Here is a 16,131-nt window from a genome sequence, read left to right on the forward strand (position 1 = left end):
TATAGCTTTCTGTGAGAAACAGACTAACATTCAGTTGTTATTAGCTGAAAGTCCTCCCTCCCCTGTAGCTCTCAATTCGCATTCACACCTGTACACATTTAAGACACAGCAACTTTGAATATATAATTTAAAAGTATTGAACAACATGATACAGAGAGAAAAATAAAAAAAATATGAGCAGTACCGTACTCAAATTCAGGTTGCCTCTAAATCACGTCTCTGATTTTGATTGTGCTTTTCTTGTTCATTTTGATTGGCATTCAGTTTGTTGAAGACTAGAAAAGAGTAGCGTGGAGATTCTGCAAAACAGCTTCTTTTGTCTTCCACAGAAGAAGTCATAGTACTACAGACTTGAAACAACACTGAGTTTTCTTTTTTAAATGAACTATTAAATTAATCAGAGGTGTCACAATACATATTTTACTGTGGCACTGGAGTTTACCTTATACTGACCTGAGAATCATTTTTTCTTATAATACTTCAGAAATCATGTTGTGTCTGTTTTCTATTTTTTTATCTCATCTTATTAGGTCTGCAAAATGTTCTCAATTTGTTTGTGATTCGTTGGATTGATTTGCATCAAATCCTTTTCAGGAATTTCTTACTCTGAAATACCAATAAGATATTTAGAAAATCAAAAGCATAAAAGCAATAGATAAGATATTTACCCACAATCCATTGCAGGAAAAGAAACCTGCAAATGTCGTTTGACATTTGTCGGCAATGAAGCAGCTTGACTGCAAAGCCAATTTATATAAATATAGCCGTAACAATATCTAATGGTAAAACAAAAGATATTGATATTGGACAATTTTTGGATGGGGGCTACTAACAGCCCTAATCAACACATCTCATGTGCAAAGATATCAAATGTCAGGATGCTACAATCTCCAGATGCACATAAGTGTGTGGTGTCTATGAAACGGGTCAAATTTATGTCTGCACCTTCAACACTGATTCCCTTTTTGCACGTAGGAGGGTGCTGGTAGGGGGATCGCCAGAAGATCACATGGTTCCACCGGTGAAAGAAACCTAAAACCAACACCTACTGTGTCCAAGAACATGTGATGCCCAGTAGAAACGCACACACTCTAGACAACTCATCCTTTAATTCAACAAAATCCACACCAAATACCTAGTATTTCACTGAATGACGCTGTGTATAGTTGCTCCATCTATATACCCAAGATCGTATCATAAACATGATGGTGTCACCATTTAACTCCAAGCATCCATCCCATCCAGTCTGGACTAATATTATGAAACTAGCCAGGGAAGCTCACAAGTTCCAACCTCATGTCTTAATCTTGCCCTTAGAGATCAAACTAAAAACAAGCATCTCCTTTTATTTCATTCTCAAGCAATAGCTGGCATTAAACAACCTTACATTTAGCTAGCTGTCTCTTCTCTGAAACAATGGTGTCTACATGAGACAAAGTCTACTTCCACTTCCTCCATGAAAGGCAAGAGCACAGAACCGAAGGGGGGTTAAGCAAAATCTGATCTGAGTGCTTTTGACGAGCATCTCGGGACCAGCAGTCCAAAGTCTCCATCATCCTACACCTCTGATCAGGGCAACATGGATTAACAGGGGAGGAATGGTGGGGTACAACTGGGCACTATGAGCATCATCAACCGAGCCCTTGAAATGAAGACATGGGCTATATTTAACTCTGACTCCATACACTGTTGGGATGGGAAAAAGTGTACGGCTACACGATCAGCATCTGCTGGAATAATAGACCTGACACACTAGATATAAACAAAAGTTCTGTGTATAGTTCACGTTTACATTTGTGGAAGTCCCAAGGAGGGTAAATGAGCATGACAGTGATAAAGATAAAACTGGAAAATGAGGCAACACTGCCAATCTCATTTAGAAATCAAATTTAAAGAATAAAATACATTATACATTTTTATTACGTGGATGCTTACAAAATATATAAAAAAGACATGAGTACTGAATTGAGTTTCAGTATTCATTATTTATTATTTTATTGTTTTAAAAGAAAAAGCCACAGCGTGATTTCGGGACATGAATCTAGTGCAGTTATAAGAAACAGTTTGTCTGAGACTATGGTCAATTATTCAATTATTATATATTTAGTGGTTATTATACAAAAATATTTGCCAGCAGAATGACAAAACTGACCAATCAGAATCAAGAATTATTTGAGAAATGTTTTCAAATCTTTCTCACTTTCCCATTTTTAATGACTTTTAATGATCCTAATTTGAATTTCTGATAAAATATCGCATTCTGTTAAATATTTGTCACAATTTTATTACAGATAATTCTTCAACATTCTATTTCATATATCAAGCTAGAAAGTTCTATCAAGACGTGCTCAACAGTAAACTAAATCAACAGTGAAATCAAAACCCTTGGGGGCCAAAATTAATCCTGCAGCTTTCCAGATACACAGCATTGCCCTCATTGACCTATACGTCATGCAGACATTGCTCTAGATCACAGCTTTACCTGTCACAGTGAGGTAAATATTTCCACAAAACCCTCAGTCTTTGTCTTCCTCCCAGCTGAAGTCTGTTCTCTTAACCAGGGTCCAGCGCGAGCTCCAGGACAGCTGTTGCTGACGCAGAAACGTCTTGAATGAAACCTGAGATTGAGCCGCAGGTACAGATGATCATCACTGGAAAACTCTTACTTACGAAGGTCCTGAAACATTAAAACGTTATTTCTACTTTACCTTTCCTGGACAGATGCTTTTATGGGTTGTTTTACTATAATAATTTCTGTATCACCTATGGAGAAGAAAAGGATTTTCCACACACAAATATTTAAAGGTTTAGCTGGAACACAATATAAACAGTTTGTTTTCCTTATTTATAAAATATATCGAACGAAAATAAGCTATACTGTTGAATATCGAACAAATATTCAGACTGTATACCACGTACAGGGCTCGCGAGTGGGAAAGAATTCAAACGCGTATTTTGACCGTTGATTTGATAAAAGGCGCGAAAATCTCTCAAAGGAGTAAATCGATTAACGCGATTAAGATTTAATTTTAATTATTAATGAATCTGAAAATGAATGAATAATTGGAGCTGTAGTAGCTAACCCAATGTAATTAAAAATTTTTTTTTTTTTTTACATGCTACCAGTCATGATTAAATAGGCCTAATATAAATTGTGTTTTTTTAAGTTTCAGGGCCTTGAATACTTTATATTCATACCCAAAGCATCTATCTATCTATCTATCTATCTATCTATCTATCTATCTATCTATCTATCTATCTATCTATCTATATATATGTATATATATATATATATATATATATATATATATATACATACATACATACATATATATAAACTCACACTCTCTCTTTCTATATTTCTCCCTCTATCTCTTTCTCTCTCACGCACAAACACCGCCCGTTTGAAGTAGATCAGGCAGCTGAGCAGAAATCTAATATACTTGATCACTCCCACTGATAAAGTTGCAGATGCTTCTTGGAAGGGAGGAAGTGCCACCATTGAACTGCACATGCTAACAACAACATTCTTTTAATCAGATAGAAATAAATTACTGAAAGTATTCACATCGTAATTAGCACAGTGTTTAATGTTGAATGTTTAATGCATATTACAAGCACGTAAGCCTACTGTAAATAGGCTGACTGAAAAGGATCTCATGTTTGAAAAGTGATATTGATGACGTAATACATCACATTGAATACTGAACATGTAGCGCCATCCTCTGGTGTAACAGGCTATTTGAGAAAAGTAAGCAAAGAAATTCAGCAAGAAAAGTAAAATTAAGTTTTCAGAGACAAAAGTCACACTTAAAAATGTATGGATGTCATTGCATTAGAAAAATATAATCAAATTAAGTGGCCAAATATAAACCAATTTCTAACATCTAACTAATCTAATATGACTATTTTAGAATATTAATATTAACACAATTATCACCATGGTGTTATAACAATAACAAGGTTAAAGGGTCGGTTCACCACAAATTAAAATTATGTCATTAATTACTCACCCTCATGTTGCTCCAAAACCAGAAGACCTTCATTCATCTTCAGAAAACACAAATTAATATATATTTGATTAAATCTGAAACCCTACCATAGACAGCAATGCAAATGTAATGTTCCCAGGTCCAGAAATGTAGTGGACATTAGTAAAATTTTCCATGTGACATCAGTGGCTCAACTTTTTGGGCACAAAGAAAACAATAATAACAATTTATTCAACAATTCTTCTCCCTGAGTTACCACTCTGCCATTATGGAGAGTATCCCACAACATAATCAACATGATCAGCAATGTTTAATTTTTGGGTGAACTAAACCTTTAAGTGCAGTTGTGATAAAACATACTTAAGCATATGCAGTGAAGTCTTGAGTCGCCATTTGAAAAGTGTTGTTGTCGGTTTGGAAATTATATTTCCCAATCTCTTTTCTTAGTTCATTCTGGACCTCTATAAAAATATTATAATGCATTCATTAACTGGTAAGGTCATGCACTATTACTTTATATTTTTATATGTTATTTAAATGTATTAGACCTCACAGTTCAAGAAGTAACAATGCCACAATGAAACCCTTCAAAGAAAAACCATAATTAATATTTTGACATTTTTAGTAGCATAATGAATAAGTCTTTAATAATACTTTATGGATTTCTTTAAGTAGAATACTTATTGATTAGTACTATATATTAGTACTATTCTGCATTTTGCTAATATATATAATTGTTTTATATAAAGAGGACACTATGTCAAGATAAGTAGCTTTTGTAATCGTATATTTACAGTAGAGGGCAGAGTTTCTCTCACAAGGCTCATTAGAAGCGATAATAACATCAGATGAGAGAAATAATAACAACAGAGTCATTTATTAGACCTATTGATTAAAGAATATGATTTATTGTTTTGTATTGTACTCTACGGTGCATATTCTTACATTATGGGTGCCTAAACAGTACCTGGAAGGAACCTAGCAAAAAGAGTCTCGCCTCTAGACCCACATGTTCAGGAAATAATACGATATAATGCACTCCAAAAAGAGGTTGAGCAGCAGAGTTGACTTCCCCAGTCACCTGAATGGTAGGAGATCAGGGCACCTTCATGTGTAAAATGATGTGCTTGTAAATTGAAAAGAAACTAAATATAGCCTTAAAGTTTAATTTTATTTTTTATATATATATAATTTGCCTATTTAACAGATCTCACCTGTAAAGTTTCCTATCTCCTCCATTTGATTCTGTCCTAAAAATATGCATATGTTTTGGAAAAGCAGAGAAGGTGTGAATGAGGTGTTTGGGGGGAACGGTTAAGCTGCAGCATTTGTGTCTATTAAGAGCAACAGCCCTTTACAGTTTTCCTATCTATACTGCTTTTTATGTCAGGATGATGTCAAGTATCAAAACAAAAATGGCGCTTTTCCACTGTGTGGTACCACTCGGCTCGATACGGCTCAGTATGGTACACTGCAAAATATGACTGTGTTGCATTTCAAATTTGAAATGTTTTGGTTGAAATAACCATGTTTCTTAGTTAATTCTTATAAATTTGTATATTAGGGATGTGTGTTACTGTACATCTAATGTTTTTTAATGAATGTTTATTGCAGTATTTCAATATCATGTGTGTTTCCATGAATGTATTAATTTAATGTATTACAAAGGTACAAAACAGATTTCAGTACTTAAACTGGTATATTATATTATATCAGTTAATTAAATTACGGTATTTAACTGTAAATGCAAGTTAAAACCGTAAAACCTAAAATGTTTCTACTGTATTTTTTATGGTAAAATTGCAGGGTTTTTTTTTTTTTTTTTTTTAACCTTTTTTTACTTTTACATTCTGCATCACCACATCAAGCCCTCGCTGGATTCCCTCCTCTGCTATCAATCAGAGGAATGTCTGTAATTCCTCAACAGACAACGAAACAGCAATTTTTTAGGTTGTTAAAAAAGGTGAGCTCGTTCAAAACAGTTGCTTTTCAATCATTTGCTGGCTTTGCTGATTTTAATGTAGCGGTTCTGTTGTGTTTGTTGTGGTTCAGTGATGCAGATAGTGACGATTCTTTCCGGCCAGTCAGTGATCAGCAGAGTTTACATGTCACGTATTGTTAACGGTACGTTTCACTTGAAACCTCCACCTAGGTGGTACTAAAAAAAGAACCAGGTACTAGGTACTGTAAAACCCCCAAAAGTGAACTGTACCTAACCTTACCATGCAGTGGAAAAGAGCAAAAAAATATATAATAATATTAATCTATCCATTTATAGTGCCTAATGCAAAATATTCACAGGAGAGATGTGTATGATGGTGTTGAGTAAAAGTGAAGTGGGGAGTGAATTTGTATCCTGTCAATTACAGTGGTCCCACTGGAGTCACAGCATTCTTTCCTTTTTTAGAAATGGTAGTGATATTGGGGAGGTGCAGCAAATTTAGGGAGATGGAGGAGGGTATATAACATCTAGGGCTCCAATCCATACCAATTAACAGCAATCAAACATTTGAATAAGGTTTTGTTTTTGTCCATTCACTTGTTGTAATTGCACCACTATGGCTTCACAAAAGCCAGTGCCCAAAAAAGAAGGAAAGCCAGCTCCAGCTACAAAAAAAGAACCAGCTACTGAAGCAGAAGGACCAGTGTCAACAGCTGATCCTAAACCAACAGCGCCAGCGCTGGAAAAGGCTGCTTCTGCCCCAACATCGGAGTCAGCTACAAAACCTCCTCAAAAAGCCAGTCCTGCTCCTGGAGCAGCCCCAGTGGCAGCAGCCCCAGAACCAGATCCAGCTTTTAAATATGATCCTGCTGCTGTAGTAAGTCTCTGTGTTGTGTTGTGTTGTGTTGTGTTGTGTTGTGGCATTTAATTTTACTCAGGTGTCCAATGGCCTGTATTGGTGTGCCCACAATATTGGTTGACTTCTGTATTTAAATGTGTATGTACAGTAAAAAGACTAAATTATAGATTCTAAATCTAGATTTTCTCTTTATTGACAAGCATTGGGTAATCAAGTACAAGTGAGGCACCATGATAAAATTTTTCAAAATGAAAAGTCTCAGTCCACATATTTAAAATTGAGATGTGCTGACACTGAAATTCATTAAAAAAAATACAGAAATTTACAGAAAAAATAAATAAATAAATCCTGATCGATAACCAGAATGGTGTAGACACAGCACAGATCCCCAATGCAAAAGGTAACTAATTAATTTCAAATAGTTTAATTGCTGGATCATTTCTATTGATAAAACTGCACATTTTGCTAAGCGGTTGCCTGAACATGTACTGTACAATTCACTGGTTCATGGCTGGATTCTAGTAGTAGTTCTTGTCATGGATCTACACGCACCTGCTACTGATCTATGAGGTCTTACCACTTACCACTGTATTCATACACTTCCTAAGTTAGACTCCCCAGGGAGACAGATATGGATGATATGATCTCATAAACCGACTGTGTGCTTTGAGAGGAGATTATTTGTGGTGCCAGGAAAAAATGATGGCAGAACAACTGCCAGACTGTTATTAAACACATGACGCTAACATCTGTTCAGTAGTATATGGTAGAAGATCTTTAATGATCAAAAATTCAAAAATGCATTTCATGTGTGAGTCAGCACTAAATGACTATGTCTCATTTGATATATTTTACTGATGACTTTAAGACGAAAATGTCTACAAAAACCTAAAATAAACACCTCTTGTTCTGGGTTTCAGGGTAATCTCAGTGCTGAACAGCTTGAAGGTAAGGAACAGCCTTAAAGGGATAGTTCACCCAAAAATGTAAATTATGTCATTAATAACTCACCCTCATGTCGTTCCAAAACCGCAAGACTTCCGGAACACAGTTTAAGATATTTAAGATTTGGTCCGAGAGCTTTCAGTCCCTCCATTGAAGCTGTGTGTACGGTCTACTGTCCATGTCCAGAAAGGTAAGAAAAACATCATCAAAGTAGTCCATGCGACATCAGAGGGTCAGTTAGAATTTTTTTGAAGCATCGAAAATACATTTTGGTCCAAAAATAGCAAAAACTATGACTTTATTCAGAATTGTCTTCTCTTCCGTGTCTGCTGTGAGAGAGTTCAAAGCACTGCAGTTTAGTGATGTCTGGTTCGTGAACGTATCACTCGATGTAACCGGATCTTCTTGAACCAGTTCACCAAATCGAACTGAATCAGTTGAAACGGTTTGCGTCTTTGGTTTACCCGCGCTCATAACACTAGCACCGAATCAGTTCAGAATCAATCATCAAAAGAATCTGTTCAGTTCAGACGCTCTGTGTGTGGACTAACTTGAAGATGTTTTTATTACCTTTCTGGACATGGACAGTATACCATTCATACGGTTTCAATGGAGGGGCCGAAAGCTCTTGGACCAAATCTAAAATATCTTAAACTGTATTTCGAAGATGAACGGAGGTCTTACGGGTTTGGAGTCATTAATGACATAATTTTCATTTTTCTGTGAACTAACACTTTAAAAGGTCATATGATCAACTTAGTTGAAAATTAACTAACTTAATGTAATTTCATTTTTATACAGAGTTCAAAGAAGCTTTCCTGTTGTTTGCCAGGACTCCATCGGGGGAGATGAAGATTTCACTAGCTCAATGTGGAGATGTGATGAGAGCTTTGGGTCAGAACCCAACCAATGCTGAAGTTTTGAAAGTTCTTGGGAAACCAAAGCCCGAAGGTAGTCTCACAGTTGGGGAAAAAACAGCTGTTGTGACTAGGAGGAATGCAAAATGTGCAGTGTTCATAGCACCAGGAAAATGGTTGAGATCCACAGGTTTATAAATGAACTCAACTAGTGCTTTCCCAAGTCCAACTGGATCCTACGGGAGCAAATCAAGGGAAAGACTTAACACAAATGTCAGAGATTATTGAGATTTTGATTGGCACAAACGTCAAAGATATCATTAGCAGTTAGTTCTCTGTTACATTTGCAAGACATTCTCTGAATATTAAGATCAAGTTCATTCTCATCATAATGGCTCACTAAGTCAAGGTGCCATTCTGACCACAGGAATGCATTAGGACACCTCAACACATCATAACATTAACAAAAAATGGTGACACTTACTAAATGTAACATTCACTTTATGCAATTGTGTGCTATTGAAGCTTAAAGGGGTAATTTGCGTTCATTTTCATGCTATGCCCAACCCTTTATTTCTTCCATGGAACCCAAAAGAAGAAGCCCCCCCCCCCCCCCCCCCCACTCCATAAAGTCAATGGAGGCCATTTGGATTTTTAGAATAATTTTTTTTTCTAAATATATAATTTGCTAAATTGGTCTTTTTAAATTGTGTCATTCAGAAATGGAATCCAAACTGATCGACTTTGAGACTTTCCTGCCAATGTATCAACAAGTTTCAAAATCTAATGAAAGGGGCACATTTGAAGATTTTGTGGAAGGACTTCGGGTCTTTGACAAAGAAGGGAATGGAACAGTCATGGGGGCTGAACTCCGCCATGTGCTTGCTACTTTGGGTATGGAATTGGGGAGAGAAAATGTGCCAAATCCAAAAAAAATCGTAATTTTCTTCAATTGAAATATTTCATTTTCATTTTGCTCATTATAACCCCGGCTCATTTTCAGGTGAGAGACTGTCTGAGGGTGAAGTGGATCAGTTGCTGGCAGGGCAAGAAGACACAAATGGTTGTATTAACTATGAAGGTAAGAGCAGTTACTAAAGACTTTCCTCTACTGACAAAATTGATGTCATGAAGGTTCTCATTGAAATTAATCTTGATATTCTTTATCCAAGCTTTTATAAAACATGTCATGACTGACTGAGGGACCTCTTCTGGTAAGTGCATCCAAACCAAGGCGTCCCAACCTTTTTTTATTTAATTTTTTGGTCTATGATCCCTATGATTTGTTTGAAGTACCCCCTGTGTTACATTAACAATTCAATAAATATAATGATATCAATTATATAAATGTAATTCTGCCAGTTCATAACTTCCTGACCTCATGATCTCTTACAGGATGGCAAACCCCTTAGTTGAGAAGTCCTGATCTGAAATATAATGCATTTTGCTAGTACATTTTAAACTTTAATTAACAATAATTATATATTTTCTGATGGCCTAGGTACAGTAGCAGCCTCACATGCACGTCAGTGAGCTGAAGGTCGAGTGTGAAAACTGTCCTCTCATCAGTGATTCATGATGTCATCGATGAATCATAAATAATGCAACTTTTTTTTCTTTTATTGTACAACTGATTAAAATCGGTCTGTTCTTCAACCACCAGTGTTAAGCTGTTTTATATCAGCAAAATTCATAATCCTAATTCCAACTCTGTTTGTCTCAACACAGTAGTCGGCTGAAAAATTTAGTCTGACTCTGTCCCAAGGGAGGATCAACACAGCTGTCAGCAGATCAACTTTGACTTTGGTTTACCTAGTGTACCCAGTTTGTTCTAATCCCCAAATGTCAGGATCTTTTACCAGGCACATAAGATAAACCCAGACTCGTTGTCACTAGACAACTCTCAAAGGACTTTACTAAGAAAAACCTTGTTCTGTAGCCAAGAGTTACATTCACTAAAAGGATGCAACATTGAGCTGAGCTGATTTACAGCACCTCACACTGAACAAATGGTGTCCAGTCAAGTAACTATTGGAAAGATATGAATCAAGTACAAAGTGTGTTTTTTGTGAGTGTGTTGTTGGGTATGTTACACCCCATCTAGGGGTAAAGGGTCCAACATGAAAAGAGCAATTGAAAACAATGGACCTTTTAAAACATTTTAATGGTATAAAAAAGGATAATCCAGCATGCAAATACAGTATAAGGAAATTTCTTTGGTAACTGACTTGGACCTACAACTTTTTTTAATAGCCACTTTCCTAAACCTAAAGTTGGAGGTATTACCACACAGTTGAAGATCTAATCACAAGGCTTTGTTATGGAGCATGGTGAAACATGCAGGGTCGATACCAGCAAATATGTCCAAAGGGTGACACAAGAATAATCCAATAGACAGTCAACGGTCAGGGCAAGCAGAAAACAACCAGAAAACAGTCCAGGATCAAAACACGAAGGCAAGGCATGAAAATACAGGAACTAGGAATATGTTACAGGCTATCAATCACCAGCTATGTGAACATGGCTGCATCTGAAAACTAAAAAAATGCCGCCTTTGGAGGATACATTCCAAGGTCGTGTTAATTCATTGTCAGCTTAATTTCCTGTCTCCTGAGATGCCTTCATCTGGCCGTTTTTGAAGGCAGCATAGATGTATCCTTCACTGCCTTTGATATCCCACAATCCAATGCATTCCATTCTGTGAGAGTTAAGCCAGAAAATAAAGATGGCATCTGAATGTTGCGGTCGGTGGTAAGTTTGTGTGCAAATGTATGTTTCTGATCAACGTTTTCCACTTTTTATGTTATTTCTAGCGAGAAATTAATATTGCAGTAATTAAATATCCCATTAGTCATCACCAAAGCTCTCTATATTTTGCCGTAGATCATTAAACCGTTACACTGCCTCAGAAGCCTGTCCGAAATCCGTTTAATGAGGTGCCTTCGTGCAAAAACGCTTCCTACAAAGTCATTGCCTAATACGGCAGCAAGGCGGCAAGTCACCTGCCTACGTTTTCGGATGCAGCCCATAAGTGTGTGCCAATCTTACACATTGCAACTGGTGATGAGTCTGGGCAAAGGATTATGGGGAATGTTGCCTGTGAGAATGTTAGAACAGTCTGGAGGGGAGTTTCCTCTTGTGGAGCTCATGCATGGCACTCCAGCTGGTGATTTTAAAGGGGGGGTGAAATGCTCGTTTTCACTCAATATCCTGTTAATCTTGAGTACATATAGAGTAGTACTGCATCCTTCATAAATCCAAAAAGTCTTTAGTTTTATTATATTCATAAGAGAAAGATAGTCTGTACCGATTTTTCCCGGAAAAACACGACCGGCTGGAGGCGTGACGTGTGGGCGGAGCTAAAGAATCACGAGCGCGAATAGGCTTTTGCGTTGAGAGCTGGAAGCTGTGACATTACCGTGAGGGAAAACCTATCATCCAAAACAAACCATGGCTTACAGTCAGATTCAGCCGTTTATTTATGATCCAGAATCAGATCCAGAGGCTGAAACTGAACGAAAGCAGCAGCAGCAACGACTCGCTCCGAGCGGGGCTCGAACCCGGGTCTCTGGCATGGGAGGCGGACGCAATAACAAGGAGGCAGAGATATTTGAAACAGTTTTACTCACCGCCTGCGGTTCCAACACACGATCGTGACCCTTTTTCCTTGGGATTGCATCATCCTTAAGAAATAAACGATACGCAAATCCGTCGTCAAACTGGGCCTTGTGAACAAGCATCTTCGAAATGCAGGGAACAAACAAAAACACTTGCACAACTTCGTTGATGCTCTGTAAAAATAAACATCCACTGGTCCCTTAATGCTGTTTTTTCTTTGGTAATCTGTGCAGGGTTGTCTTGCCCTGGCAACCAAAAACACACTTCTTTTGTGACTTTTCGCGACGCTCTCGCTCTGATCAGTGAATCGCTCTGATCAGTGAATCGCTCTGATCAGTGAAATGTCTGTGCAGAAGTGCCCTCAGGACCCATATAAGGAAATTCCGCTCCATCTAACGTCACACAGAGCCATACTCGAAAAAAACTTTCAGAAACTTGTGACAAACCGGAAGGAGTATTTTGGGAACAAAAATACTCCTTCAAACGTACAACTTAATTTTTGAAACTTTGTCCATGTTTAGCATGGGAATCCAACTCTTTAACAGTGTAAAAAACTCAGTATGCATGAAATAGCATTTCACCCCCCCTTTAACAAAACCCTCAAAAAAATAACCTAAAAATACAATATACTACACTAGCTACCCAACCAAAAACAGTCCAAAAAGAGGTTACAATAAACAAAAAGGTCGCGTCAGTCTCACTACTTTCCCAAGCCTTCACTATTGACAATTATATACAAATTATCTACAAACTAAAGCAAGCAAACTTTAGGGGGTGGGGGGCATGGGGGGGAATCCAGACCAGTGTCAGTAATCAGACAATTTAGTCAAATACAAAACTATTTAAAAAACAAACATAGTCACAGGACGAACTTGAGCCACTCAACAGAGCCCCTGGCCACAAACACTTATAAAAGAAAGAAGGGTTTTAACAGGGGACATCTGCGAACTCAGGGAACCAATTACTGGAGTTTTTGCTGGAAGAATGTTGTCCCATTGAAATAACTATATTGAGGCAAGACCAGGGTCAGCTGTCAGTGTTTGAATATAAATTTCTGTATGGCTGTAAGCCTTTGCTACACACACACACACACACACACAAACAAAACATGTTAAATTTCTACATACCTTCTGAGATTATATTAGGATAATTTGTCATAATGGAAAATTTTTAATTCATAAATAAACTAAAACCTGCTACAAAACATTTAATGAATCCTCCAAATTGTAAAATGTAAGAAAAAATGTCAAACTATTGTTTCGGTCGACAAAAAGTTCGAAAAGTTCTAATCTAAGAGAATACAACACAACAAATGTGGTAAAAAGATAAAAAAATAATAATTTGTGAGAGGAACTTTTCCATTTAATTCAGCAATTTAGTCTTTTCTCATTGGTTCAATTATGTTATTTTTCTGTTCATTCTTATCTCTTAACAATTCAAGTTTTTAACCTTTTCTGGCCTCCTGTTGTTGACTCTTATACTATATTTTATACAGAAAATAGCCTGTAAATAAGTCATGTAACATATATGACTTAATATATGGGGGGGCATGCTGGGGCACTGCCTCCAAATGGGGTGGCCGCCAGTGATAAAAACAAAAACCTTAAATCCTATTGATTTTATTTATATATTTTTAACTTGAATAAAGTTCCCTGTCAAGGGAACTTCAAACTGCATCCTCTGAAGGGACACTATGGGAAACACCTCGTCGTGACCCATGTCTGAAGCATACTTTGAAAAACGCCAACGTGTTGGCCGGCGACAGCCTCTGATGTCGCTACCGGCGCGACTATAAATACGCGCCCGTAGGACCCGTCACTTATCTTCTTAGTCTTCATTGACTGTTTTGTTTGAAGCGTGCATCTGAGAAATTACCAGAACAGTAAGAGCGATCTATTATTGTTTTCATGGCATCCACTAGCAAGGCGTTTAAACAGTGTGTGCATCCATGTCAGTGTTATTTGACAACTGATGACACACACAGTCTTTGCGTCTCTTGTTTGGGTGAAGAGCACGCGCGTGATGTCCTTGAGGGGGCAATCTGCGTGCACCTGATCGAGGTTAGGTGGAAAGTTTCTCACCTAACAGTCTCCTATCCTGGACCTGTTCTGTTTTGGTTGGTCCTATTTTCATAGTGACCACCTTAAAGCGGGACTCCAGTAGAGGAAGGTGGGTGAGTATGTAAGGGATAATGTCATAGACAGACGTCGAACCCTCCCAGGGGCGACTCCCGGTGAAATGGTAGAGTTGGTACTTAGTGTTTGCCATGATACTGGCCTGCACTCCCCTCAGCATGGCGGCGTGGGTATACTGTTCCCCATAGTGTCCTTTCAGAGGATGCAGTTCGAAGTTCCCTTGACAGGGAACGTCTCAGGTTCCCTGAGAGGGAACGAGACACTGCGTCCTCTCGCTCCCTGCCATGCTTCCTATACCTCCCTATATCTTTACTTCTTTTCATGGCTTGGCACTGCCCTCTTCACTGCCTTCGAAAGAAACACTTATGTGTGTCTGTTATTCTTAATCTCAAAAAAAAAAAAAAATCAAATTTTATAAACTTTTATCGTGTTTTATTAAACGTTGACTGAACATTCGATTGAAATCAACTACGACCATCACGAGCAGAGCCTGACGGGGTAAAAACATTGATCTGAGAAAATAATACAAACATATTAGACCATACAACCATACAAGACATTATGGTTGTATGACATGACATATCTTATACATATATTAGACCAATTTAAGAAATTATTATACCAGCAAACTCAAAATTGGATTAAAAATTAAACTAGGCTTTAAATACTTAGATTATAATATAGCCTAGTGTTTATTTACTGATAGACAGTCAAAAAGACAAATTAATCAATATTTTATTTAACGTTTGCGTAAGTACTAGATGTGTTGGGGAAGTAACACGTAACATTTTAATTACATTTTGCTAAAATAAACGAAATGACTCGAAAAAATATTTTTTCAATTTGCTGAACGCGACTCAAATGTCCGAGTCGGTATAATGATCCGAACTTCCCATCACTTTACTGTCTATGGTCTCGAATTCCCACACTCGATAAAGTAAAAGTCCAGGTCCACGACGAGCATTGTTTCTCTGACGCCGCTGCACGTCTTTGAATCGCGAACTTCAGTAGAGTCTATAAAATGATTGGCCATAAAATTAACCAATCACAAGACATCTTATGGGGGGGGGCACCTGGGGTAGCCAATCGAATTTCAGATTCCTGGACACCACGAAGACCCGCCGCCGTTCACACCTACAAACTTGAAAAAAACTTAACCATTGTGTAAATAGCACAAATAAATACAAATATACGAACATACAAATTAAACAATTTCATACAGGGCCCACTGGTACAACCTTCACCGGGTCCCCGCTGACCCCAGCTACGGCCCTGCTCACGCCTGTTTCACACATACTCCATCTGCAGTGCGTATGCAGTCCCTGTGCGTTACGTATGTGGTGCAGAACGGACTCGATGTCTTCTCTGCGCATGCGGGTCACTTCTGGGTCATTTCACGTGCACACAGGAGATCACAAAAGATCGCATTTAATTGGAAATGTGAACGGTGTCAACATTTTATTTATGATCATTTAATTGTCAAATTACATTTAAGCGCCTGAAAATGTGGGGACTGTGTATAAAAATGGTTGTAATTCCTAAGATTTTTGTTATATTTTTGTTCAACCCCTTGAATTCAAACTTAGTCTGCACAACAATTTAATCTTGATTGTTTCATTTTAATTCTACTCTGGTGGCATACAGAGCTGAAATTATGAGAATTGTCAGTGTCCAAATATATACGGACCTAACCATTTTACAGTATTTTTGTTTTGTTTTTAGATATTATGATTTTTTTTTCTTATTTTAATTAATTAGAGTAACAAATAACATATAAAAAGGT

General features: G+C 37.4%; 2 protein-coding genes across 2 annotated transcripts in view; one reads left to right on the plus strand and one right to left on the minus strand.

Annotated features, from left to right (window-relative positions):
- LOC127969404 (sodium channel protein type 4 subunit alpha A) overlaps positions 1-2,613 on the minus strand; it is a 41,763-nt gene extending 39,150 nt beyond the window's left edge. Inside the window, exon 1 of the mRNA XM_052571327.1 lies at positions 2,483-2,613. The gene's annotated coding sequence lies outside the window, so the exon portion shown is untranslated. The remainder of the gene's footprint in view (positions 1-2,482) is intronic.
- Positions 2,614-6,456: 3,843 nt separating this feature from the next.
- Positions 6,457-10,223, plus strand: LOC127969344 (myosin light chain 3, skeletal muscle isoform-like). Its single transcript, XM_052571220.1, has 7 exons — positions 6,457-6,811; positions 7,714-7,741; positions 8,540-8,689; positions 9,316-9,489; positions 9,599-9,676; positions 9,768-9,809; positions 10,097-10,223. Exons 1-6 carry the CDS (start codon positions 6,551-6,553, stop codon positions 9,794-9,796), a joined length of 720 nt encoding a protein of 239 aa, XP_052427180.1. The 5' UTR covers positions 6,457-6,550; the 3' UTR covers positions 9,797-9,809; positions 10,097-10,223.
- The last annotated feature ends 5,908 nt before the right edge of the window (positions 10,224-16,131 follow it).

The sequence above is a fragment of the Carassius gibelio genome, chromosome B12 (assembly GCF_023724105.1).
Source record: "Carassius gibelio isolate Cgi1373 ecotype wild population from Czech Republic chromosome B12, carGib1.2-hapl.c, whole genome shotgun sequence".
NCBI lineage: Eukaryota > Metazoa > Chordata > Actinopteri > Cypriniformes > Cyprinidae > Carassius > Carassius gibelio.